The sequence below is a fragment of the Falco peregrinus genome, chromosome 5 (assembly GCF_023634155.1).
Source record: "Falco peregrinus isolate bFalPer1 chromosome 5, bFalPer1.pri, whole genome shotgun sequence".
Taxonomy (NCBI): Eukaryota; Metazoa; Chordata; class Aves; order Falconiformes; family Falconidae; genus Falco; species Falco peregrinus.
Window position 1 is genome coordinate 86273708 of NC_073725.1, and position 26499 is coordinate 86300206.

Here is a 26499-nt window from a genome sequence, read left to right on the forward strand (position 1 = left end):
TACTTAATTGTGAACCAGGCAACTGAGAGGCACCTTACACAGGCTTCACACCAACACCATCTTTCCCTACTTTCCATCTTTCCAAAGTGCTTTTTCTTTTTGTTTTTCTTTCTTTTAAACAAGAAAGGTTTAGGGCTTGTCAGCAAGAGCAATCTCCCCGCGTTTGTTGCAATGTTACAAAAGGTACTAATTCTCCTGACTTGGGCATTTACATTCTGCCTTCTCAAAGTCAACCGACTTGTTTCAGCTTGACATAGTTTTTGTTTATACTCCGCTCTGGATTGCTGCACAGCACCAAAGAACTTTTTTTTAATACAACAGATCCCAAACAACACTGAAACAATGTCTTTACATCTAGATTATAATATTTATAAAGGGATGGGAATGTTTTTTTAAGTACCTGACATTATTGAGATAATTTCAAAGGCCAAATTAGCCAGCTGGGCAAAGTACTACTGTGAAAGCATATTTGGCAGGAGGTGAAGGACGAGCCTTATACAAAGTCAGTATTCACCCTGGGGATGTCTTCAATGCAGATGTAACTTGAGAGAGTTGAGTGGTTCCTCTGCCAGCCCCCAGTTGTCCACCCTCCTTCCAAAGCAGAAATGAATCATCTGCTGTGGTTCAGGAGGTGCCGCAGGAGCAAGCTACAGATGGGTGTAGTAAGGAAAGTACGGAGTGGCACCAATGTCTGAACAACCCAGCCGAGAATTGCATCAGAAAGTTGCTGCTTCATCACCGAGACACCTATCTCCGCAGCGAGACCAGCGTTTTTGGAAAGGAGGCAGAGAAAGACAGCCTGGGTGAGGAACCATTTCAACCATCCCCAAACAGACCCAGCCCACAAAATCAAAGCCTTCGTGTGCAAGTTCCTCCTCTTGAATAGGCAGCGTCCAAAGGATGGCTGCTGGTCTGCAAGAGAGTCCTCACATCGCTGTCTCTGCATGAACACGGGATTTATTCACAGGCAACATACCCCATCCCACAGCACAGTGCTAAGCTGCTACAACTGTGCTCAGCTGCACAGTGTAAAAACTAGGTAATCGTGGTTTAAGACCAGGAGGGAGCAGGGGGGGAAGTAAGCGATGAAAATATTCTGTAGGTTCCAGCCTGTGCCAATGCAAATCAGCAGGCAAATTTGCAGCGGGGACTGCATTCATTCACACTTTGCGAGTTAAAGGCAAGAGCCTCCTTGCTCAAACTAAGGACTTTTACACATGGACAGGACCTGAGCTAAAGATGGCCTTCAATTTAGCATTCAAGTTAATTCTGAAGACAAGACAGAGCAGCAGTATGCTCACATCTTCCTTAGAAAAGCCAGGGGGAAGGTCATACTGAACGATGCTAGCAAATACACCTTTCCACCATCTTTGGCCTTCCCTTTGATATTCCAGGTTAATCATTTGTGCTTGTACAAACAGGCAGCTAGATTCCAGGATACATTCGTTTTACTTTCTGACAGAAGATAAACACAGGCCAGCAGGCTGATGACGTAGAAAGGACTTTACTTAATATTTACTTCTGTGTAGACCATCTTTAATCAGAGATATGCAGCATAATCATTAAAAGCATTGCAGGTTGGTTGGTTTGTTTTACGATATAAGAAATAAAGAAGAACAATGAGGCTTTGGAAGAGAGCAGAATAAAGATCTTGACATAAAATGAAACTAAAATTACTGGTTACCACTGAAAAACAAAAGAGGCTGCAAAGCCGGTCAAATTTGATGCATCCAAGTAATGGAAACTTTGCTGTTAATCTTCAAAGTTTGCCTAGCTTCTGACTTGTGAAGCTGGTACCCTGTGTTGGAGGTAAGGTTGCTCCAGCTCTGCTTTTGAAAGCAGGACAGCCCCCCATGCACGCTAGCTTATAGGCTGGTTTCCACAGCAAAAATTCTGCCATTCTGAAAAACAGTTTTCAGAAGGCTACACAGCAAAAATAGTGTGCTTGAAGTGTAAAAAAGCCTCAAAAAAAAAAAAAAAAAAAAAAAAGAAAAAGAAAAAGCAAACATCAGCTATTTACCACATGCTGCTCTAACGCCCCAAAGCGCTGTGGCCCACAATTAAAATCTTTGCTGAATCTGTTATGTGAAATCACTTCTTGTCCAAATGGTTCGGAGTGTTTTGTGGAAAATACTCTGAATACCACAAGCCACCCCTTCTGAACTGCCTTTACGAATAACCCTGCTTACTGTTCCTATTCTCTGCACATTACTTTAAATGAGACTTCACTGCAGATGAAAGTCTGTTTTTATTTCTACTACTAGGCAACCCATGAAGTTAAGTGTTCTGGCTTTTTTTAAGGATAACAATTTCTGTTTGGTAGGGTACAAGAGAAAGGGGTTAATGGGAAAGGAAAGATGGCTGAAGACACTAAGAGTGTAAAAATGCTGTTTCTTTACAGCTAGCCACATCACTGAACTGAAATACACCACTTTATTCACAAATTAGAGTTTACATCGTCACCACAAAGGCCAAGGTTTCTATTCTAGTCCTCTTTTTGTTTGCTTTAAGAATACTTTTGGTCTTTCTCTTTGTCTGCTTGAGACTGAAATGCATCAATCCAGGGACTGCTTTAACTTCTCAGTAACCGAACCTGAATCACTGCAGCGCCTAGCATGCCGAAAAAGATAAACAAAACTGAAGTCTTCCATTACCTTTGCCAAATAAACCAATTAGCTGTACAGAACTAATTTTATACAGGCGTGTACATGGAGTGGCCTTCACTAACGATCTTAGCATCGTGATGCCAACAAGATTTGCAATCTGACACATAAACCAACCAAAAAACTCCAGAGACCCCTCAGACTTCAGGACCAGCATACATCATGCCTCGACATTGAAAGACTGCCTGAACTCATGCTAAAGCAGACCTTGACTACCAGATTAAAGTAATGCTTCATTAAAAAACCCTTAATTCTCAAACAGTTGCTAGATTTGATACACGAAGCCTTTTTGTGGCCCTTTTGTGTAGGCTGCAGTAAAAATCAAAGCCTCTTTTCAAGGCATGCTTTCCTCGTGGGTTGGAACTTGGCTTCGTGCAGCCAGTTGCAAACACTAGACAACTTTGAAGAGATCTTCAAAAAACCACACACCCAGAAAAAGCCATTTTTATTAGCCCATTAACATGTCATTAAAGTATCTACTTAGCCAGGAATCAAAATACCATCCTACCTAAGCAGAAACCAGTCATGAACAAGAGTCAGTCCTCGTAGTGCAAACAATACCAAGTTGACAAAACAGAAGAGTTTCATCCCCAGGATTCCTAAGAATTACTCAAACTGAAAAATCCTCCTGGGCACTGACCGACAATAAGTCTTCGTATACACACCAGCAAGGGCTGATTTAGCCCTCAATAACATAAATCATTAAAAAGACAGCATAGGACTATTGGAAGAACAAGACTCATTAAATTCCCAGTTAACTGAGATTGCGTGCAACGCAAGACCAGTAAAGCAAGTTTAAGAACAAACCGACTTAGTGTAAAACCTGGAGAAACACTAAGAGTTATGGAACTAGCTGAAGATCTTTGCAGGGATAAAAAAGGGAGATCAATAGGAAGATGAATTAATTCTGATGTACAGAATCAGAGAAAGGCACAAATCAGAGGTGGAAATAAGCATATCCAATTATCCTGCATACTAACTTTTCTTTTCTTCCCCTCCCCCTCAGCTCACCCCTAACAAATGCCTGAGATAAAGGTTACCTCCCAGATTAAATCTTTCATTAAATCCTAGCTATTACATCAGTTTTCTTACAACTTTGCTATGCCTTCCTCTACTCCAGGCCAAGAACCTTCTCATACTCTCTACACAGTCTCCTATTTCCTAGACAGACACAAACCCCCGACCGTTGGGGTTCTGCAGATCACCCTCAGCCCAGCCTCAGCTCCAAAAGCAGAAGCTGCCCGTGGAATTTATTTGCCCCATGTACGGCAAGGCACATTCCAGCTACATTAAGCTCCTATTTCTCACTCAAATTGTACTTCCAGGGATATTTTTTTTTTTAAAAAAAAGATTTATTTTTAAAGGCAAACTTTTCACAAACTGCTGCTTCACTACCTTCAGCTAATTATTCTTCTTGGCCCTACAGTGACTACTCAGCGGTAAGAAATATAGCCAGAGGTGCTGCGGCAAGAGTGAGACCCTAACTGGTGAAGCCGCCTCTGTCGTCAAGAAGATGCCCTTGAAGCACCATCCTCCCTCACACATCCTTGCAGCTTTTCTTTGCAACTATCTTCCGACACATTCAAAGCACAGACACATTCAAAGCACAACCGCTTACTTTGAGAACTGAAATTCAAGAGGTAAGTCAGTTATTACTATCGCCATTTTACAGCCCTTCTCAAAAAACACCCTATCAATTACACAGTTTTACCAGAGAAAAACTGAACAGAACATAGAATCATTTCTATCCACGGCACGGTTTGCAAAACTCAGTCCCTCCACTCCCACCAACACATCTGCCAGAATCACAACCAAGTGCAGTAATAATTTTGTAGAGAGAGATTTCCCAAATTCAGTCAAGCTTTTCCTTTGTTAAAGTGTCCACAAATGGTCTCCCAACTCTCTGAAAACAAAGGATATGCTCAGGCTTCAGCTATAGTGTTCGCCTCTGCACACATTAGCAAGAAACAGAAATATCTGGAAAGAACTCCAAATTTCTGTTAAAACCACACAGAACAATATCCCATTCTCAAGGCAAACACAATCTCTTAGCTGACAGCTAAACAAAACCAATCCAATGACATAATTCCTACTGGAAATACAAAATCACATTTTACATTTACTCCCCACTTCATTGTGCAAGTTGTAGTCACTGCGATTCACACACACACGATTCTGGATTTCTTCCCTTACATCTCTTATATCTCCAACCACGTGCACTTACATTGAATAATTAATATTTTCAAGCAAGTGGTGTCTATCAAGACAGGCTTAACTGCACAGCTTGCACATACTTGTGCTCACATTTTGGAACAGACACCAATGTGCGCTGTGCAACATTATTGCCATAATAAAGTTAAAAACACACCAGGAAACTATGTAGCTCAACTTTCTTAAATTACATTAAAATTAAGGAATAAATCCATGATGAAGTCTTAATACTTCACTTTTATAGTTACCCAAGCACTGAGAAAGCATCTGGAAAAAAATTCCTAAAGCATGAAAAACATGTTCCTCCACCCACATGCACTCATAACTCAGATTCCAAACTGAGTTTTACTAAGATTGCCAAAAATATTTTGTACTTTTAACACTTGGGAGTTTTCAAAGCACCTTTTTCAAATCTCTACAAATGTCAATACCTAACAGGATCATATACTCAACCCAACATTGCTCACAGCAGGTCCCAGGCTGCCCCACTCCCATACTCCCAGCAAACAAAAGGTCCTTTCTAGAAATACTGTCCAAATCCTCCGGCATACAGATTTGTTTCTCTGGAAAATGCTAGATGAACAGCAGTGAATTACTAATCAAATATAGAACCTCCCCTCCTGAATACTCTAGATATTACTTAGGCAGAAATTACTTATTAAATAGTTGACACTCCTGTAACGGAGAAGGAGAGCTCCGGTGTAGCACAGTCTACTGCTCAGTCAGCATTTAATTTAGGTGTATTTAATTTAATATGCCTCTGATCTCTACTTTCATAAGTTAAATGTATAAAGTGTTAAACACCTTATTTTCATTACCAAAAAGAAGCTTATAAGGAGTCTCCTGTGCAGCTGATCATTTGCTTACTAATTCAGTACATAAAAAGCTTTTCCAGTAAGTATTATGTTTACTACAAAACACAGAAATTTAGATTCCCCTTCTTCCCAGATACTCTCTGTGGGGCTACTCATACCACTACTACAACTATATGTTTTATAACCAGTTTGTGAAACTCAAGTTAGAAGTACATTTCTGTATTAACAGCAGCTTTTTTTTTTTTTCCCCCACCCACAAAACACCATCCAATTTACAGACTTAAGGGATTTTACAAGACGTTAATTTCCTAAGTCCAGGAGAAAAACCTGCACAACTGCTCTCTGCTGCTTTATAAAGGAGAAAAAAAGTACAGGACAGGAGACCAAAACCAGAAGCAATACATTTGCGGGTGCTAACCATAGACCCAGTGTTAGTTGAAAGCCCAAGCAATCGTAAGCCTTGGGGTTCTGCCCATGGAGCAAAACATTTTTGAAATGATAGGAACAGAACACACAACTGTTGTACTTTCTAACCCAATATTATCTCTGGCTTTCTTCACATACATATTGTCTTGCCTCAAAACATCTGCCTGTTTTGCAGAAAGCAGAAAAAAGTCTGACCTTCCACTGCAAAACACGTAAAACCTGTGAAAGCAGAAACCTTGGTATTGAAAATCTTGGCAAAGTTTGACTAAATACAGCCAAGCAACGTTTCAATACAAACACTGAATTTCTATCGAACAGTAAAGGTCTAAAACTTCCAAGCTAAAATGAAGCAGATTTTTCAGTTTTAAACCTAAAACATATGTTTTTTATCTCCAAAGAGTGGCTGGTATTTACATCCCTTCATGTACAGGTAGTCTCAATATTTCAAAGCAATCTGAATGCTAAACTATTGTAAAGGATTAAAAACAAATGCAAATGAACATGTTCTCAATCTCAATTTAAGAACTGAGATTTGTTCTTCCAGACAGAACCAGTATTTGGCTTCTTTGATATCTTACTGCAATTAAATAAGGTACAAAATCAACTTCATAGGAACAAAAGTTTCCAATGGGGGTATTTTAATAAATGCTACAAAATTAATGTCTGGTTTTCATCAAGAGCGAAGGAGATTGCTCAAAAGCAAGAACATTGTTATTTAAAAAATGAATGGCGTTAAGTTATGTGTAAGTTGTAAACTATGTAAACTATTAGTTCATCCCATGAAGGCTTAAGTGTATCAGTAGAGGAGTTTTAGTTAAACAATTCACACGGAACACTGCTTTAAAGCTAAATATACAGGTTTGGTTCTGGTCAAAGTAGGACTGTTCAACTCTGTGTTAAACTAACGCTGCACTGTGAACCAAGAATGGGAAGCTGGCAAGGCAATTGCTTAGGTGACCTAGGACGCTGCTGGTGTTGAAATTAACTGCCAGGAAAATGAAAAATAAAAATAAAAATTAAAAAAAAAATCTTTAAAAACCTTGAAAATATGAAACAACAGATTTTGCCAGAGTAATTTTTAGAAGTCACAAATAAAAGTATAATACACTTATGACCGCTGTGGTCACAATATTCAAGAATCCATGCTTCTTTGTTCATTCTGAAACATTTGAGTGAAAACTCTCCAATACAGAAATTGTACAGAAAAAAAATTAGCCTACAGAATATTAGGTATAAAAAGAACAAACCTCAGGAAGAACAGTGCACTGGGCTTAAGCTGGTTTAGTAATACTCAGACTCATTTTGCATTTCTTAAATAACTGAACAAGCAGTTGCTAGACATCTACTGCAAAGAATAACACTTACCAAGCACCTCTTCTAGCACTAACAACTTCAGTAACTGCTACCAGAACAAATTCCAACAGGCACTGGATGACTTTTCAAGAGACACGGTCAACACCCCAAATTTTTTTGCAAGTAAATGAAAAGCATTCTTTCTTTCAAGCAAGGCATCAGCACAGTATCACTGCTTTAAAACCACATACCTCAGGTTAACAAATGACTTACAAACTTGCCCTAATTTCTAGCACATCTAGTTGCTTCCCATGCTTGTATTTTAACTGAGGTATGCTGAGTGCTTTTTGGCATGTTTGGATAGAAACATGAAAAGCCTCAAGTCTTGTCATAGAAAGCTTTTCAAAGCCACAGGTCTCACTGCCAAAGAAACTTTTTCATGCTCTTACAGCTTTTGCCTTCCTTATTCACAAATCTGTTGTTCGTTTTGCAGTAAGCATGATAGCAAACAGATGAGATGGAGCAGTACCTTCTGAACAGACTGAGAGCGAGCTCAGACTTAAAAATCAGGGCGGTGAAAGTCAATATTCAGTGAAGAGTTAAGAGTGTACAAAAGCCTAGAGCAATGAGTTCATTTTGTTCTAGGCTACTTAGTGAATGGACAGCTGGAATTCATTCAGAAGTACTTCTTTCTTCCTGTAGCTCCCTGGGCTGTCGTTATCAACCTGAGGATAACAAACACATGGATCATCAAGACTGAGCTGGTGCTGGAGAGAAGTGGCATAGCCTAATAGCCCATAATAAATGAAGTTTTGATCCTACCTTGGATCTTAGTACTGAGGTATAAATGCTTTTAGTGTCTTGTGGGGAAAACTGCCCATGCTAGATGGAATTAAAACATTGTACTGACTTCTTGTCTTGATGATGGTAACCTTATTACCGGCTCTTGTACAGGTAATGTTTAGTGAACAGTTTTAACCGCCACTCTTTTGCTGGGTTTCAGCTAGTGCCAATACAAGACAGTAGAGATTACTGAAATGGGAAGACTGCATTTGTTTTAAAATACACAGTCAAGAGTAAAGGTATTACTGGGGTTAAAAAAAAAAAAAAAAAAAGCTACCTGGATACCTTGCTGTAGCAAATCTGTACTAAAAGGGAGGTGAGCAGTTTCATTTGTCACAAACGACTGACACCTTACGTCAAGAATGGAGCAGGGTTTCACGTAAAGCACCTCCTAGCATTCCTCCAAGCCCATCCAGCCAGGCTGAGCAGGACCTGGTCGCTGGTAGGGGCACAGCCCCCCCACCATCTGCACAGATGGGGATCACCCTTGCAGCAGCCACTGTCAGACCAGGGTTCTGTAGGTACACCAACCATGAGCCCGTTACAGCAACTCTGTGTACTGACACCGGGCAAAATGCAGCCAGACATCTATTTCTGTCTTCTTTACCAGTTCATATTCAAATTACATCCATCCAGCTCCAGACAATTCAAAAGGCACATGCTAAAAACTGGAAAAACGACACCTTGACTGCCCAGATAAAATTTTAAAAAATTAATTCAGACTGATTAAGTGCTTAGCTACATAAAGGGAAAAATTACTTTAGTAATTTGCAATACAAAATCTAAAATAAAGGTGCAAAGTTTAAATTCAGGAAGAGGAAAGAAAAATTGTGTTCACCCAAATTAAATTATTGGCATCACTTCTGATTTTGAATAAAGTACATCAGCTGTTTTAGAATATTGCTTTTAATTCCCAGAAATTTTCAACTCCGAATTCTTCACTAGTTTGTTTTGTGGTTATTCAGCCTGTTGTAATCCCTTTCAACATCCACCCAAGATGTTACAAATCGCTCTCCACTTTCTTTATGCAGGTTTGTTGGTGGTTTTTTCATTTGTTCGGAGAGCTCAGCTTAAACCCTCCTTGTTTACAAATGCAAAAACACAGAAAGCACCAAACACACAACTGCATTAGTGAAGGGCACCGATGCTAAAAGGTGAGCAGTGATGTTGGATACCTGCCAGTCAATAACCTCGTCTCGGCTTATTAGCCTGGGCCCCGCGCCAGCACTGCTGAACTCGCAGGGGGTGCACGGGGAGCGGGAGGTGACAGTGGTGGCACCAGTTCATAGGGAAGCAGGGGGGCTGTCTGTCTATGTGCCACGCATAAGGAAGCTGTGGCAGGGGGGAAAGGAAAGCAGGACAGGAACGAGACTTGTTCCAAAAAAAGACTGCAATTACGGAGATATTAATAGCTTTTGGAAGCCAAATTTTTATCATTCATTCACCTACTTTTGTTCTTTCTACTAATCCCTGTACAGAACCACTATTTTTTTTTTCTATAGGACATTTCTCCATCTGTTGCAAGAAAAACATCCCTACCTAACAAACTTTCCTAGGAATTAGTATGAAAGCTTTTATGCAGAGAAAAAAAATCTGATTTAATAAGCAGTCCTATTTAAAAGCTACAATAGGACAATGATGCATCAGAGACATTTTGATGCTGCCATTGTTATACAGTAAGTCTTGTCTACAAGACTCCTATACACACACTCTCTACAATCCACCTAATCACTTATTAGTCACACAAGTGGTAAATCCCTAAAAGCACTTTGGCTTGGGTCATGCAAATGCTGGATGAACCAAGTCACATCAGTTCTCATCTGATTTCCAGGCAATGAGATGCACGTGACTGCTGCTCTGCCCGAGGAAATGTGGGTCAATACGTGTGCATCCTACTGCTGAATTTGCACGCTCTCTAGGGACTCACAGCAGTGTGACTCAGGAGCACCGGGCTGTCTGCAGGCACACACTGCACACGTATTAATGAGATTATTGCTGCTCCTTGCTGGTGCATTCACACTACACCACCAGTCGTCTGTAACAGATCTTCAAGGAGTGCGGAACACAAACACCAAAATACTCCGTCTGTCTTATGGCCACGCTCCACCTAAAATGTTAAAATGATTTAGAAGGCTGACAGGAATATCGCACAACAGTAGCCATTAAATGGAAATGTCTTCCTTCAGAAATAATTAATCACCCGTTGTGTTTGAGTATAAACATCCCGATCTAATGGGCATGTGTGTTTCGCTCAGCTGAGCAGCAGCGAGATGGACAATCAAAAACCGCTAGTGCTTCAGAGCTGGAAGGAATGCCGCTCGCTCAGATGGAAGGCAATACGGAGGGGTATTCCTCCCCAAGACATGCTCTAGCTGGATGTGGTTAACCAACAACCTCACGTTAGCACCCCCGTCTTCCAAACGCTATTTCCAATTACTATTAAAGTTCAGCAGACCCATGTTACATCAGTGTCACCGCTCTCTTACAGAAGCAAAGCAATCCACTTTAGGTATTTTAAACAAAATGTCTAATTCTTCAGTGACCTATGGGAGGCACAAAACTGAGAGCTGAATAGCACCAAACAAGATTTCATTAAAAGAAGGCTTTTATTCAGAATAAAGCTGTATCAGCCTATGTGTTACTCCCTTGTTCTAATTATATAGGACAGCATCTATTTAAACTGCCAAGTTAATGACTTCAAATTTGATCAATAGTCTCTGTTTATTCAGCCCAGTGCTACTGACAGTCACCAGGAATGAACAACAAAACAAACAGACTGGTCAGAGCCAATCTATGGTTGAGCAAGAAAAACCAGTCTGCAACAGCAAATACCCTTCGATTTTGTCGGAAGGTGGGGAGGGAGGTCTGTTGCCTGTGGACATGGACACAGCCCCTTTCCCTTGTGCCCCAAAACATTTATCCACATTATCCTGCTACCAACCAACTCATGAGTTGAGTGAGCTCAAGCAGAATTAACATCACTGATACGGTGACTCCAATCCTTATCTTGTACCACCTAGCTCTGTTACATATTTCCATTTGTATTCAGATTAAGCATGGGAGGACATGACAACAGCAAGGGGACGTCACTAAGCTGTTGGACCATGAGCAGCAACTTCCCTCGTTGTCACCATACCCGCTATGGAAGGAAATTTCCTTTGGAGCAGCTTCAAGAAAGGCTGGAACCTTCTTCTTGAAAGTAGGATGAAAAACATCTTTGAGTGTATCTCCAGCCAAAAGACGCCAGGAATGTTTTAGTTACAGACTGGCTTCAGAGAGCAAAATAAAAATAGAGTTTAGAATGAAAACAGATAACATACAGCATGCATGTAGCAATCTAGCAAAGTTTTATTTATTTTTTTTAACTAAAAAAATAAACACTTTCATTGCAAAGTCAGTTTCTCAGCAGTGGCTTAACTGCCCTCCCTCTCTGGGCAATTTTTTTTTATTTTTTTTTTAAAGAACCACTTGCAAGCTACTCAAAGGAAACAACCTTTCTAATTCCGATTGAATCCTCAGTCACAAAGGCTGGGATTTTGATGAAAACGTTTGAGTGCATTATTCTGACCAGGATGTTTGATTACAATTTTCTCAATGTTACACATTCATCACTTTGCCTGCAACAGCAACTGTGTGCTATTTCCCTTGTACAAAATGTCAGTGGCCATTACATCAATAAATTATAATTCCACTACTGCTCTGAGATATCTCGATCAAAGGTATTATATAAATAAACTGAAGCTGCCTATAACACCTTCACATTCGTGTTTCATATTCAGACATGGGATTTTATGCAAGTGACACCACTCAGCTGCAGGATCCTGCAAACAGTTCTCCTAAACAAAACGTTCTTTACCAAACTACTACATTAACACATCCAAAGTCCAAAATTTAATATCTAAAACCAGCAATGCATGAGGACAGCTGGTTCAGTCAAAGCCTAAGACATTTGCTTTCCATTTTAAATTGATTAAATAGATTCAATACATTACATTTCGCATGGATGGTTAAGAGTGCTAATATTCCTGATAAAATGAAATGCTGTATGAGGAAAATTCTCACTAGGGCTAGCTCTCACTGGATATATTACTTGCTCTCACAGTAATTTAGTATAACAGAGGCCTAACAATTTCACTGAACAGGATTACAAAAAACATCTCTTCACAGTTCATGACACAGAAGCTCCTAGAAATATCTATTTCTTCACTACCTTCTCAACACAGTGAATGCACTTGAAAATAGGCTAATGCTTGCCTTGTGGGAACCATAAAATATTATAATGTTTGCTTGGTGTTTGGGGATTTTTTGTTGTTGTTGTTTGGTTTTTTGGTGTTTTGGTTGGTTTTTGTTTTGTTTTTTTTTAAGAAGGTGGTTCCTATTTATCAAACAGTTGAGATATTAAAAGCAAGCCTTTTATTTGCATTCCTATCACTAACAGGACTCGCACACCCAGCAATCTGATATTGTCCAAGCACTGAATGACAAACTACTAGATAGAACCAAAAGAGAGCAAAATTTAATAAACATTTTCATAAGAGAAAAACCTTTAAACACCATTTCACTCCTTACTAAAATAAGCTATGTGGCACTAATTTGAAGCGATAGTGCTGTTCTTTTAATTAAAAAATGCCAGTAGGAGGTTGATGCATTGTCTGATGTTGTAAGCGACATGGCTCACAGGATGCAGATGAACCTTTGTGTAAGGAATTAACACACAATTTCATCAGGGTTAAGAAGCAAAACAGAACCCCTAAGTCAAAAAAAAACATATAGGGAGTATTATAAAACAGGTGCTTGATAAAGTCATCTGGATGTTTCCTGCAGAGAACGTTGTTAAGTTTTGGGGGGGGGGAAAGCCACCAAAGCACCTGTAGTCCAGTTTTCCAATTAGGAGTTTAATTCACCAATAGGTGTCTGGTGGACTTAACACATAGATGACCCTCCCCTTCCTACCTCAGAGCTCCTCTCCCAGGTTACTCCTTCCACATCTCCTGTCCACACAGCTGGGACCAGGCACCCATCCTTGCCTGCTCTGGCAGCTCTGGTGAACCTCAGGAGGGGGGACTTGTTCTACCAAGCTACTCATCTCCATGAGTCTTGGAGACCTGGTATGCTTTCTCAAATGTCTCTCCCTTTCTCAAATTTGACTGAGATCAGGTTAAGAGCCAAAAATTAGTCAGGAGAGAATGACAGGTACGATCCCTTTTTCAGACTGCTGATTTTTTATTCTGGAAAGATTAAGATTGTCCCATAAATTTATCCACCAGCCTGATGGTCAACTAAGGCAGCCCTGTTTCCCAAGTAGACAGCTTCTGTGTGACAGGTTTCATGGCTGATTTGTGAAGCCACAAAAAGCCTAAAAACCTGATCAATATCAGCTTTCTGATCCAGAAGAAACCCCGGCAAAAATATTTGCTGGATGCTTTTCCCCTTGATATCTCAACAACTTAATTCCACCACCCCAGAAGAAGCTGGCAGCCGTGACCGGGACCCCCTGCACAGATCTTTGGTTGCTGCTGTCATAAAAAAATAGCTCCACATTGGCATCTGGAAGCATGACCATCCTTAAAACTGGCAGCTGCTCCTGATACAGCCTCCCTGGTGAAGAAACATCACAGAAACAAGCAGGACATTTTGTCTTTACTTCACTTTTACGAACTATCAAAGAGAAGTCAGTTTATTCAAAGGCTTCTAGTATATTTACTCACCACTCCTACAATAACTATTTCAATCACGTTTACACTACACCAGTATCATCTCAAACATCACAGATTACTGTGTCTCCTTCTGGTGTTTCCAAGTCTGTTGTCTCTCTGCACACTTGTAGGATGTACATCCTAAGGCAACAATTAAAGAAACCCTGGTACTACTTTCCAAAGTCGGGCTTTATTTTCTGCGCCCCCCCCCTTCCCTTCTACCAAAAATAGTTCTCATCTATGTTCTAGTTCAATTTGGAAGTAGCACATGTAGACTTGATAAGCATCCTGCGAAGGAAATGCCTTGAATTGCAGACTACTTACAACACATTTTCCCAAGCAACTTTTTATAAATCCCATTTGATGACTAGTTTGCTAATTTCTATTGAAGTTTATCAAAACATTATTTATAGACAAGTCAAATTACTTCTGTGATTGAAAAAAAATAAATTAAAAAAATATGACTGTGACTGCAAGTCCAAGCCAAGCTGTTGGATTATACTGAAATATTATTTATCCTGTTACCAGACAGACCTTTAACTCTTGAGTTTAATTTTAAACTAAGGAACACAACAGAGAAAAGTGCCCGTTTATTCTGTTTGCCTAAGTCTGCTTCTAGACCATGTAAAAGCACTACTACCAAGAGCTATCGCTGGTGCAGTTATTGGAACTGATTACATTACCCTAAGCAGATCTAGGGCTTGCATGATGCTGTCAGCCTGGCTGACTGACTCTCATACCTGTGCTCATTTATCATGCTGTAACAGATGCACCTAATTAATATGTCTCGAAAAGAGTCTATTAACATTCAATTCCCTAAAAATCTTAGAAAGCAGGAAGAAAAGATGTAGGTGTTCCTATTATGGCATATTAGCTGTATATGTAGCACACTATATTTTAGTTAATTATTGTACAATAGGCAGAAGTCCGTCATACAAAGAGCCAGACATTTAGTTCTACAGCCTGTGGCTTTTACAGTAGCAAATTTAGTGTTGGGTTATTTAATGAATTACAGGATCTCTGGGAAAAGGTGCAGGGGCAGAGATTTATACCCGAGCGTGGTTATACCACACGACTTGGCTACATCACGCAGTTACCAAGTCGAACAAAGTCATTAAAGGACAAGTTCACAATCTGGACTCCTCCTCTGACCCCAGTACAGTCATAGGCTGATGTAGCACGCTGTGTTTCAAGCAGTTGTGCCACTCGCTGAAACCTACTAGCTCCCTAATGTCACTTATACCTTTTAACCTTATCTCACCTTATTTCAGCACTCATCTGTGAAAGTGGGACCTCAACAGAAGTATTTTCACTCCGATTAAAAACAAGTTCAGGGGTGGGTTAAATGCATCAGCAGATGACAGCATAAAAATGCTTCACCTAAGAAATAGCTGGGAGATGCAAAATTAGATACACCCAAGTTCTCTGCAAATTCCAAAAGCCCCAATACTTCAGGCACTTACTTGTTTTTTTCTCACCAAGCCATTTATGTTCTCTCTGATCTCTTGTTCTGTAGGATATTTACAGACACATGAAATAGCAACATGAGCATTGTAGTACTTAGCAAGACAGTTACCTGTCTGCAGACATTTTAAAGAATGAGACACAAAAGATACTGCTTGGAATTTCTACTACATGCAACGCTGAAGTAAATATCATTTCAAGAGCCCCAAAAATTCACCCTGTTTTTCTTTCAAAGGCTGACAGCAGACCTTTAGCTTATATTCACCTACCCAATTCCAAACCCAAAGCTTACCAAATGTAATGGATTCTCTTCCCATTAACACTAAAGAAGCCCTTTTCAACAATGAGGTATCTGCTAATTAGACTTATATTATATTGCAGAATATGACACCTCTCTGTATTTTAATTCAGAGTTCCCACATGCTTCTAAAGATGTTTGCACACGCAAAAAACCCCCACCAAACAAAACGCATCTGTTGCAAGGGTAAAGAACAAGGCTTCCCCTGGCAGTATATCAATCACTGCAAGCCTGAATCAAATTGAAATTCCCCGCTTTTCTAAATTCTACACTTGGGTAGTCAAAAACCGACGTTGAAGCAACAGCACAATCCACACACTCAGTTAATTTTCATATGCAGTTTGGACTTTTTTTTTTCTTTTGCTCTTCAGGAAAATGGAGCATGTGCATTTCCAAAGATGTTTCCTTTTCAATAAACTTTTTGGGCCACACACCTTAAGTGCTAGAAGATGTGAAAACACTGACCACAGGGACTGAATTTTCTGCTGCAATGTCAGGTTTGCTTTAGACCACATTTAGGGTGTGAGGAAGAAAAGTCAGGACCATGAAAAAAAAAAAAAAAAAAAAGAGAGTCCAGAATGATGTTAGTAGTGCTTTGAATTCAAAATAAATAAAAAAGCAGCTATCTTCAAGGGGTTTTTAACCTTTATTTTAAGGAGAAAAATACAAAAGACAGCTTTTATTATACTGTCCTGGAAACTAGGGAAAGTAATTAGAAGAATAGATTTTAACAGATGCAAATTTAATTTGCCTTTTTGTGAAGTAAATGAGATGGAAACTTTACATTGATAAGAACATAAGCATTTTATTTTAGTCTAACCATTAGAGGAATGGTCAGATTTTTATGGAGGACAAAAATGCAAACATATGAAAAGGTCAAAGAAAATGCTATTCTTCCCAATTCAGTCATTCAAAAATGCCATTTTACTCCAAATAATAAAACGCATCTAGAAAGACCTCATCAACTTGAGGAAAGAAGATTGCATCCTATCAGAAATACTTCTTTACCTACTACCAGTTACCTGTCAAAGCAAAAACTACTGCAACAGAAAGATAATACCAGGTTATCTATGAAAGAAAGAGAAACAAATTTTATTTTCTTTAGCACGGCTTCCTCATAATCAGTTGGAAAAGAAACATCTACCATTCAAAAACCCCAACCATGGCTAAAAGTGCACATTCGCGAGGACATTCAGGGATACATAATATTCCTGGAGTGTTCTAGTGGTCAATAATACTTGAAGTTAATAGTGTGGTTTAACATCGGCCTTTATTCCTAAATGGGCTGCTGTATATTCTTACGAGAGAATCAGGAACCAAAGTGTAAAATAGAAAGCTATTACAAACACCTAATTCCACAGGATTTTCCATCATTTCTTATGGTCATAACAGCACAATTTAGGACTGTGAGTTTAACCCATTTGAACCGCTTCACCACACGCTTCAGCCAACGTAAAGGGCTGGTTCTCACCAGGCCTTGATGCTGGAGCCGGTCTTCTGCCAATGACAATTCCCCCCAGCTGTGGCAGAGGTGAGCACAGCTGGAACGGCAGAGCCGCCCTCAGCACCACTCGGTCACTGGGGGGATTGTGCATTATTTTTGCATTACTCCCAAACAATAACTGATTGTTTTACCCACAAACAGATGAACAAACCTTCCATTTAAATACGTTCTGTTAAATTATATTAGTATGCATAATAGTGCCCATATCCTCAAAAAAAGCTCAGGCAAGAGGATTTTTCATGGGGGAGGGGAGGAAGAGTAAACCACACTCTGCCAGCTTTATCTATCTACGCTGTGAATTCGGTAGCCTTGGGGATTTTTGCCTGCTGTGCTTAGTGTCCTTGACAACAAGCCAGTTTGAATTTTGGCCTTTAACTTGACAAAAATGACTTACTGAAGAGGAAGGCATCAAGCTATTACAGCCCTGTGGAGAGATTCTTTCTAAAACAGCATGCATGCTTATTCTGCCAATTCAACTAGAGTATCGTCAAATTTATCATCCAGCTCCTACACCCTCAAATATTCCCAATGTAGTTCCCAGTTCATAAGAGAATATTTAAAAGGAAAACTTTCAACATGTTTGCTATGTCCTCCTATTGCATTTTAACACTTTGACAAAGAGAGAGAGATGGAAAACAGAGAAGAACATCCTCAGGGATCCCCTTCTCAGAAATTGCTGAGTTTCCCTTCAAAGAGATGTGAAACAAAGTTTAAAAACATGCAGCATTTTAACCTGTTACAGACTTACTGACTCTCCTTTAGCAAACATACGTGCAGGTTTCTTCTTAGACTACATTAATACTTAAATAAATCTTCCGTAAATTGATCTATACTAGTAAACAAGCTCTAGCAAAGCTTGCTTTGTGGTTTAAAAAATCTCTCGTTTCTGTTTTTCTCTCCCAAAATCAAATCCTAACAGAAGGCTACATGCACACACCTCAGCTTTCCAAGGTCCAGCATCTTGGTTTAAATTCTTGAGCTAGACTTACACAGGAAAGCTGAATTTGCACTGAAGCAGCTAAAGTGCGAGCACAGGTTTTCTTCCATCAGTTTTCCTGCGGTGGGTGACAAATTTGCCAATGGGGGTCAGCAGACTAGCAAGGAGATAACACCTTGAGTTACTGCAGCAGTATCTGCAGGAACTCATTTGTAAGCACCTGAAACATCATAATCTGGAAGCAGCGCAGCCTCCTCACCACCAGCCATAACAGGAGTGCTTGATGTTGACGACGTGCATGCTTATTTTGGGCCTTCCAATAGACATGCTAAAGAAGGTGAGATGATGCCAAGGTAAAAAGAGCTGGAAGTCAATCAACTGTAGTTCTGTCCTTGATGGACAATACGTGGGACCTCAACAGAGACATACACTAAAACCTAAACAGATCCACGACAGAAGAAACAACGTGGTGGTTGTCAACAAGTATCTCAAGACTCAAGATCTTGCCGACTCTCCCCGCAACTGCTGGTATAGGAAAGAACAAACCATTTCCATGGTATAGGAAAGAACAAAAGAAGTAACAGCTTCTTTTACCCTGGAAGAATAAATCAGCATCAGTTTTCATGAAAAACATCAAAGTACTAATACAGGTAAAAGCTTTTAATGACACTCCAGAATTTGGTCCTTTTCACAGTAATATTTTGACCATTTCCAGAGGAATCATAATAGGAAAACATAACAAAAAAGATTAAATTCTTAATTTAGGGAAAAAATGGCAGATGGAACTGTCTCTTCTAGCCTTTTTTTTTTAATATTCTTATCACTCTAGTCTTAAATGAGTTACTCTGCTGTGTACACATCAACTGACTTAATTGCATCTTTTCCAGACCACTCTGCCCTATCATGCTGCCTCAACCAACACGGCCCGAACCAACAAGGCAGCTGAGCGAGTAGTTAGCTGTAGAACCATAAATAGCAGCAAGTAATCTAACCAGATTAATCCAACTTAAGCATGTCAACTGGACCGGCTTCAAGTTGGGCAGCAATCCAGGTAAACCTCCACCACACGCGGATGTTATTTCCATGCAGTGCTGCTTCATCCTGCGACCCACCAAGCACACCTCCAGCCAGCTACAGAAACAGCCAAGGGGGCTCGTTTATCTTTATTTACAGTGGCAGTTTTAGCAGCCTCCGAGCTGCTGTCAGTAAGACAGCAGCTACCCAGCATAGATAACATCGCAGTGAAAAAAAATCGACTTCCTCGCTGAGAAATTGGAAACACTAAAAATTATCCCAGAATTGATGTGCAATTTTGCAACACAAAGAGAAAGTATGATGCTACAAAATTTTAGAAATGTGATAAAACTGTTTAAGGAAACCGATGAGACAACTGTTCTTAGACTGCTGGGTAGTATGGAATAAAAAAGAAGAAATCATTAGGTAACTGCACAAGCACATCCCAAATTGCGTTTCTTTATATGAAGACATTCAATTTGAGAAAAGAAAGTTTCAAGTTAGGAACAAAGTAGTTATTGTTTCTACTTTCCCTGCCTGAGGGGGATATTCAAACAAACTCCTTTTGGAGATTTAATTTACTTCCACCAGGACAATGGTGCTGGCACAGTTTTGACTTACTGGGAGAAACAAAAAAGGAGACTCGCTACCCATCGCCTGCCCAGAGGAAGAGGCTGCTCTTTGGATTCCTGCTCCGGCAGCCCAAAGATGCCAGCTGGCTGGCTGCAAAGGCTGCGCTTTCCACTTCCCCCCATGAAAGCAAGATTTTTGTTGTTGTTGTTAAAGTCCCCATAGCTGTATGCCCCAAGCCTCTTTGCCATCCCTACACAAGGGACTCTGAACGGCTGTAAATTTACCTTCACGAAAACACTGCTACTTCCTAACACAAATGGGGAAGAGGCAGAGAGATTAAGCGCCTTGCTCAGCATCGCGCAGGAAATGTGCGGCGAAGCTCAGTGGCGAGTCCCAGCCCAGCACTCCAACCACAACCAGGCAACCTGCTCCCAGAAGACGCGGAGTAGAGAAAATCCTTACCAGAGGAAAATAACCAGACATAGATTTCGACATACTCCCAGATTACCATGCAAAATAAATTTGGAGCTACTAAACTACTGCTTCCCACCATGTTCCTCATTGCATGAAACCGGCTCAATATTAAATTCCAACTGCCAAGGCAGGCTGGGCTGAGCAGCCAGCTGTTTCTGCCTTCTTGCACCAACACTCCCAGCCCGTAACCTGCAGCCTTTCTAATGTACGACCATAAAACTACAGCTATCTATGAAGTATTTACGACATCTGATCTAGAGATCCCTAAACAGGTAGTCATTGTTTCTGAACACTGGACATAAAACTGTCCAGGTCACCAATATTAGTGTTGCTATTGATCAGTTGGTTAACTTTGCTGCAATGAGCAATACATCAGTCATGAAAGGGAAGCAAAACATACTCACATTTGTGACACATTTTAACCTGTGCCTTTATAACAATCCTATGCGAACACTGCTCTTAATGTAATATTTTATTTTCTCCTTCAAGTCGCTGTATTCTTTTATGTATTTCTTAAATTACAAATGCATATCTGCAAAAAGACCCAAAGCCACCCATTTACCAGCTACTAACTGGTCAGGTTTTGTGGATGGGACTTCCCTAAACTGTGCTGACTACAGCGAACTGAAAGTGGCGTTCAGGATGCTTGTCTGCATTACCTGTTTCCATTTCTTTGCTACTGCTAAGCACCACCATCTTTTCACAGGAATCATACTTGTCACCTAGAAATCCCCTCCAGCCCTTCCCCTGACCTCACAGAAACTGCCCGCTTGCCCATCATCTTCCTCACTCCTCCCCAATGCTTTTGGCACGCACTTTCCTCCCCCTCACACATGGGAGGGCTCTAACCCACACCCTCCTTCCAAAGCTGCAACAACCAGCACCAGCACCAGCAGCCCAGCACCCTCCCAGGGCAGGTCTGCCAAGGAGGAATGCATTTTTATACTCGAGTACTCTGAACTGCAGCTAAACGAGATGCTTGGAGACAATTACTTGTATTCTCCTGTTATACTGACTCCGGCCGTTCTGTTACAGAAACTGGCTTCGGCATCAGTCCTTGACACGGCCATCTGACCTGATGCAGGAGATCCTTCCCCCTGCCTGCTCCGTCTATGAAGTGATCCATAAAGTTTAAACTAGCACCTTTTCCTTCCCAATCTTTTCTTGGTTGCACAAAGGCACCAGAAGCCAGCCAGCTTGTAACACCTCAGCTGAGACCCTGCTGAAAAAGCCCGTACCGATGAAGCCAAAACACAACTTGCAGCTTTTTTTGGTGGAAAAGTTACATGTTTAGTGCACTTCTTCACTGCCTTTCCAATTCCATTTGCAACCTTCACCTGCAAGCTACCTGGAATAGGAATGTCTCTGATACCCAGCACAATGAGACTGCAATTTTCCCCGAGTACTTCAGGGTGATATAACAGTACGAGCAAGACATATGTAAGACTTGGAGATGATGAACCCTTTGGAACTTCCCCAGGGAGCAGTGACTGCAGCAGAAAACAAAGGTTTCAGAGAAGCACGTCAGTAAAAAAGAGACACGTGCTCCACGAAGGTCCCCTGGCCTGTGGATCATGTTCCTCCCTGACCCAGCAGAACCCCGAACAGACTTTTTGAGCAGACACACAATTATCTCTTCATTATTTCCATCCCTGTTTCGGTAATTCTGCCACCCTTGCACTGCTCTGATGACAGTACAGACATGAGGAGACCACAGATTTAACAATAAGTTTTACCACACTTTGCCTACTGCTCCAAGCAGCAAGAGACAAGGCCACTCCTACACCAGCAGTGGTGAAAGCCTCCATTGAAATAAGAACAGGCTTTTGGAGAAACTGAAATACGACAAGAGATTAGCATATTTGAGATCCATAGGACACAAAGCCATAGTAACCTACCATCCAACTTACTTGCTGATGTTGGGGTTCTGTTTATATATTTCCGAACAGGATCCATTATTTGACATTTTACTTTGTTACGGTTTGTAATGTGACAGGACTGACACCATTCTGTGTAAGCTGGAAGATCATTTCTGATAATCATCAGAGGATCCACAGCTTTTAGATATATTCACATTAAATGATCCCAACGCTCTGCTACTACAGATACCTTTCCAATATAGGAAGGAAAAAAAAAATTATGTCTTTAAAAAAGCATGAAAGATTCTACCACTGTTCACTTCCCACTTATAAAGTAAGGCTTACAAGCATCTTTAGACTAAGTGGTATTTACACAGCTATTTTCAGTAGTGCAAAATGTAAAAAGGTTTCTAATCACAGGAAACACAATGCAGGTAGTAAATCATAACAAAAGAGGTCCTCTGTCTTGATTTAAATCTGCACAAATCTCCCTATAGCGAAACAGATGAGAAAACAAAAGCCACACTAACTACAGCTATTTGAAACAGGTAAAGTCAGCACACTAGTCTCCAGCAAAGCCAAGAATACAGCATTGCCTAATGATTCTAAAGCTAAACCCCTCCCAAAGCAATTTTTTTTTCAATACAGCAATTTTTGTCACACTACCCAGATTTCCCGCTTGTAAAAACAGAAGATGTGTTTGAACAAGCAGATTTCCTCAATACAGTTAAAAAAGGAGAGGAAAAAAAAATTAAATGCACAAAGTTGCTCAATAAACTGAAACTTCAGCCTCTTCTAGAAAATGTTCTGAGCTAGGACAATGAGAAGTAGACTAGTGCATGCTAAAAGTAAAAAAGCATTTTGATGCAGCATTCATTCTTTCAAATTAAAACCAACAGCTTCTCTGTTATTTAAATGATATCCTCCAGCTCAGAAGAAGGGCTATGACCACGGCGCAAGTGACTTAACTCACATTTTTATTGACTGACTTGCATAAAAATAAGCCACATTAATGACTGAGTTGACATTTAGTATACATCACCACAAAACTAATTTCAGATCAAACATCATCCATACGACCTAAAAATATTTTCAGCCTTGTCACGTCCAAGAAAAGGATTTTCAGATTTACATTATCCTCACAAACTTTGGTCCTCTAAAGCACAAGCAGTGCAGAATCAAAAAAAAAGGATTAAAAGAAAACCAGGATTTTTTCTGAAGAGCTGCTTCTGACTGATTGCGTTATATGCCAGAAGCAAGTTAACCTGTAACTGAAGTTTAACTAGCGCCGTTTTCTCATTATTTGACAATGTTTTATGCACCCACAGAAAGAGCTCTATACAGATCAATACCAGTGACCCAGAGTAGCACCGTGGCTCCTTCAGCCCAAGAGATCTCCAAGCATCCACCTGTTGCCTTTGAAAGACCGAATTGGACCTTATTTATTAATAATTCATATAGCAGTCTCAAGAAGCAGAAACTATGTCTCTTCCCATTAAAGCAGCAGTCTCAGCATCAACCGGAGCAGCTTCCAGAAGTCTTAATCCAGATCTTTCAGGGTGCAACATAAATTGGCTTATCCATACATGCACCCTCGCCGAGGCCTCGTAAGAAGGCACGACACATACCGCTTCTGGCATCACCTCTTACTCGGGGAAGGAGCTTCAGAAGTTGAATGCACAATTTGCCAGGTGAGAGCAAGTTGTGAGGAAGGAGGGGGAAAAAAACCTCACCAAAAAACCAAACCACTATAAAAAAAAAAAAGCTAAAAACAACTAAACGCATGCTTCCTCACTAGCAACCAAGTTCTCCTCCTTGGCACACGGAAGGCTGAGGGGGATTTATTAACTAAAGCAAAGCAAGGCACATTATGGAAGGCTTCGCTGGAACGCAGCCTGTGGGAGAGGTGTCCCTGGATCTCCTCCTGGGGAAGGTGCAGAGGAGACCCCAGAAAGGGGCAGGGTGGTCCAGCTTGCTGGAAAGTGTGTGTGTGGGGCTGTTACACAGGGACAGGCCCGCCCCCCCTCAAAAGGAAGGTGCAGAAGAGACCCCAGGAAGGAGCAAGGTGCTCTGGCTTGCTGGAAGGGGTGGACACAAGGCCCTCCCTATGGGGAAGGCAGAGAAAAGACCCCAGGAAGGGCTGTATGCCCTGGGCTGCTGGGGGGAGTCACAGGGAGACCCCCACACACACACAAGGAAAGTGCAGAAGAGACCCCGGCAAGCAGCATGGTGCTGGTGTGCATGGAGTCACAGGGATTCCCCCCTCCATGGGGGAATGTATTGAAGAGACCCCAGGAAGGGCAGGATGCCCTGGGCTGCTGGGGGGTGTCACAGGGACACCCCCACACACAGGGAAGGTGCAGAAGAGACCCCAGCAAGCAGCAGGGCGCTGGTGTGTGTGGTGTCACAGGGACCCCCCCATGGGGGAATGTACAGAAGAGACCCCAGGAAGGAACAGGGTGCCCTGGCCTGCTGGGACACCCCCTCCCTCAAAAAGCCCCCCTCCCTCCCTCAAAAAGCCTTCCCCCCCCCAATTTGTGTCAGCCCCAGAGGGCTGAAGCAGCCGGGGGAGTCCACACCGGGGCGGGGGGGACGGGGGACAGGAAAAAAATATAAATAAATAGGATTTAAGAACGGCTCAGCCTGGCCACGGAGATGGAAGGGGGAGTAAAAAAAGGCTGATAAAAGTTAGGTAAGGAGGGGAGCTCGGTCGCCGCCGCCTCGGCCTGCCCTCACGCCGCTGCCCCCCCCCTCCCCCCCCCCCCCGCCTTGGGCCCGGCTCCCCCTCCCCTCACGCCGACAGGCCGGGGAGGGGGCGGCCACCCCCTCCCCGGCCTGTCGGCGTGAGGGGAGGGGGAGCCGGGCCCCAGGCGATGTAGTGAGGGGGGGGGGGGACACCCCGCCATCGCCGCCGCCCCGTTACCTGTGAGGCGGATCTTGATGCTGGAGCCGTTCCGGCGGGTACCGGGATTCGACATCGCGCCGAGAGGAGGCGACGGCGGCAGCAACAGCGCCGAGATCAACCGGCGGCTCTACGCAACCCCCCCATGCGGGCCCGCCCGTTCGTGGCGATGCCGTTGAGCCCCCGGGCCTCCGCGATCCGCCGTTCGCCTCAGCCGCCTCAGCCCGACGCGCCCGCCCGGCCCGGCCCGGCCGCGGAGAGCGCTGGCCCCGCCCCCGCCCCGCCCCGCGCACGACGCGGGTGTGACGTCAACACGCAGCGCCGCGCGGGGCCCCCTCAGCCGCCATTATGGGAAGGTCGAGGAGTGGGGAGGGCGCATGCGCTGGCTGACAGGCTCGGGGAGGAGGGGAGCGCCCCCTGGCGACGGGGGGGACTGGGGGTGGCGTAGAGGGGACATGAGGGCTTCCAGAGGTGCTGGGGGGTGGCGTGGAGGGGTGGCATGGGGTGACACGGGGGGTGACCTACGGGTGGCGTGGGGGTGGCAGGGAAGGTGGCATGGGGGTAACACAGCTGTGGCATGGAGGGATGTGGGGTGGCATGGAAGGTGGCCCAGGGGTGACACTCAGGGTGGCACGGGGGGTGAATAGGGGCCCTTGGGGGTGTCATGCAGGGTGGCAGCAGGGGTGGCATGGAGCATGTATGGTGGTATATGGGGGGTGACATGCAAGGTGACATATAGGGTGCACAGGGGTGCCTGGGAGTGGCATGGAAGGCGGTATAGGGGTGACACAGGGTGGCACGGGGGTGGCATGGTGAGTGTACAGTGGCATGTGGGGGTGACATGCAGGGTGCACAGGGTGCCATGGAAGATGGCATGGGGTGGCATGGAGGGTATGTGGGGTGCATGGTGTGGCATGGAAGGTGGCAAAGGGGTGACACTGGGTGGCACGGGGGTGCAGGGTGGCATGGTGGTGAATACGGGCCCTTGCGGGTGACACACAGGGTGGCAGCAGGGGTGGCATGGAGCGTGTATGGTGGTATATGGGGGTGACATGCAAGGTGACATGCAGGGTGCACAGGGGTGCCTGGGTGTGGCATGGAAAATGGCATGGGGGTGACATGGCTGTGGCATGGAGGGGACGTGGAGTGCACAGGGTGGCATGAAAGGTGGCATAGGGGTGACATGCAGGATGGCAGTGGGGGTGAATAGGTGTTCTCAGGGGTGACACGCAGGGTGGCAGCAGGGGTGGCATGTGGGAGTGTACAGTGGCATGTGGGGGTGACATGCAGGGTGCACAGGGTGCCATGGAAGATGGCACAGGGTGACGTGGAGGGTGGCATGGAGGGTATGTGGGGTACATGGGGTGGCATGGAAGGTGGCACAGGGGTGACACGCAGCTTGGCAGCCAGGGTGTATATGGGTGGCATATATGGTGACATAGGGTGCAGAGGGGTGCGTGGGAGTGGCATGGAAGATGGCATGGGGGTGACATGGCTGTGCCATGGAGAGGACATGGCATGCATGGG

At 42.8% G+C, this 26499-nt stretch overlaps 1 protein-coding gene across 4 annotated transcripts in view; it reads right to left on the reverse strand.

The window, feature by feature from the left end:
• SMURF1 (SMAD specific E3 ubiquitin protein ligase 1) overlaps nucleotides 1-25230 on the reverse strand; it is a 47543-nt gene extending 22313 nt beyond the window's left edge. For all 4 annotated transcript variants that reach the window (XM_055805314.1, XM_055805313.1, XM_055805312.1 and 1 more), the window contains exon 1: nucleotides 24994-25230. In XM_055805314.1, coding sequence (XP_055661289.1) covers nucleotides 24994-25048 — 55 coding nt within the window. In that variant the 5' untranslated portion in view covers nucleotides 25049-25230. The remainder of the gene's footprint in view (nucleotides 1-24993) is intronic.
• Nucleotides 25231-26499: the final 1269 nt, after the last annotated feature.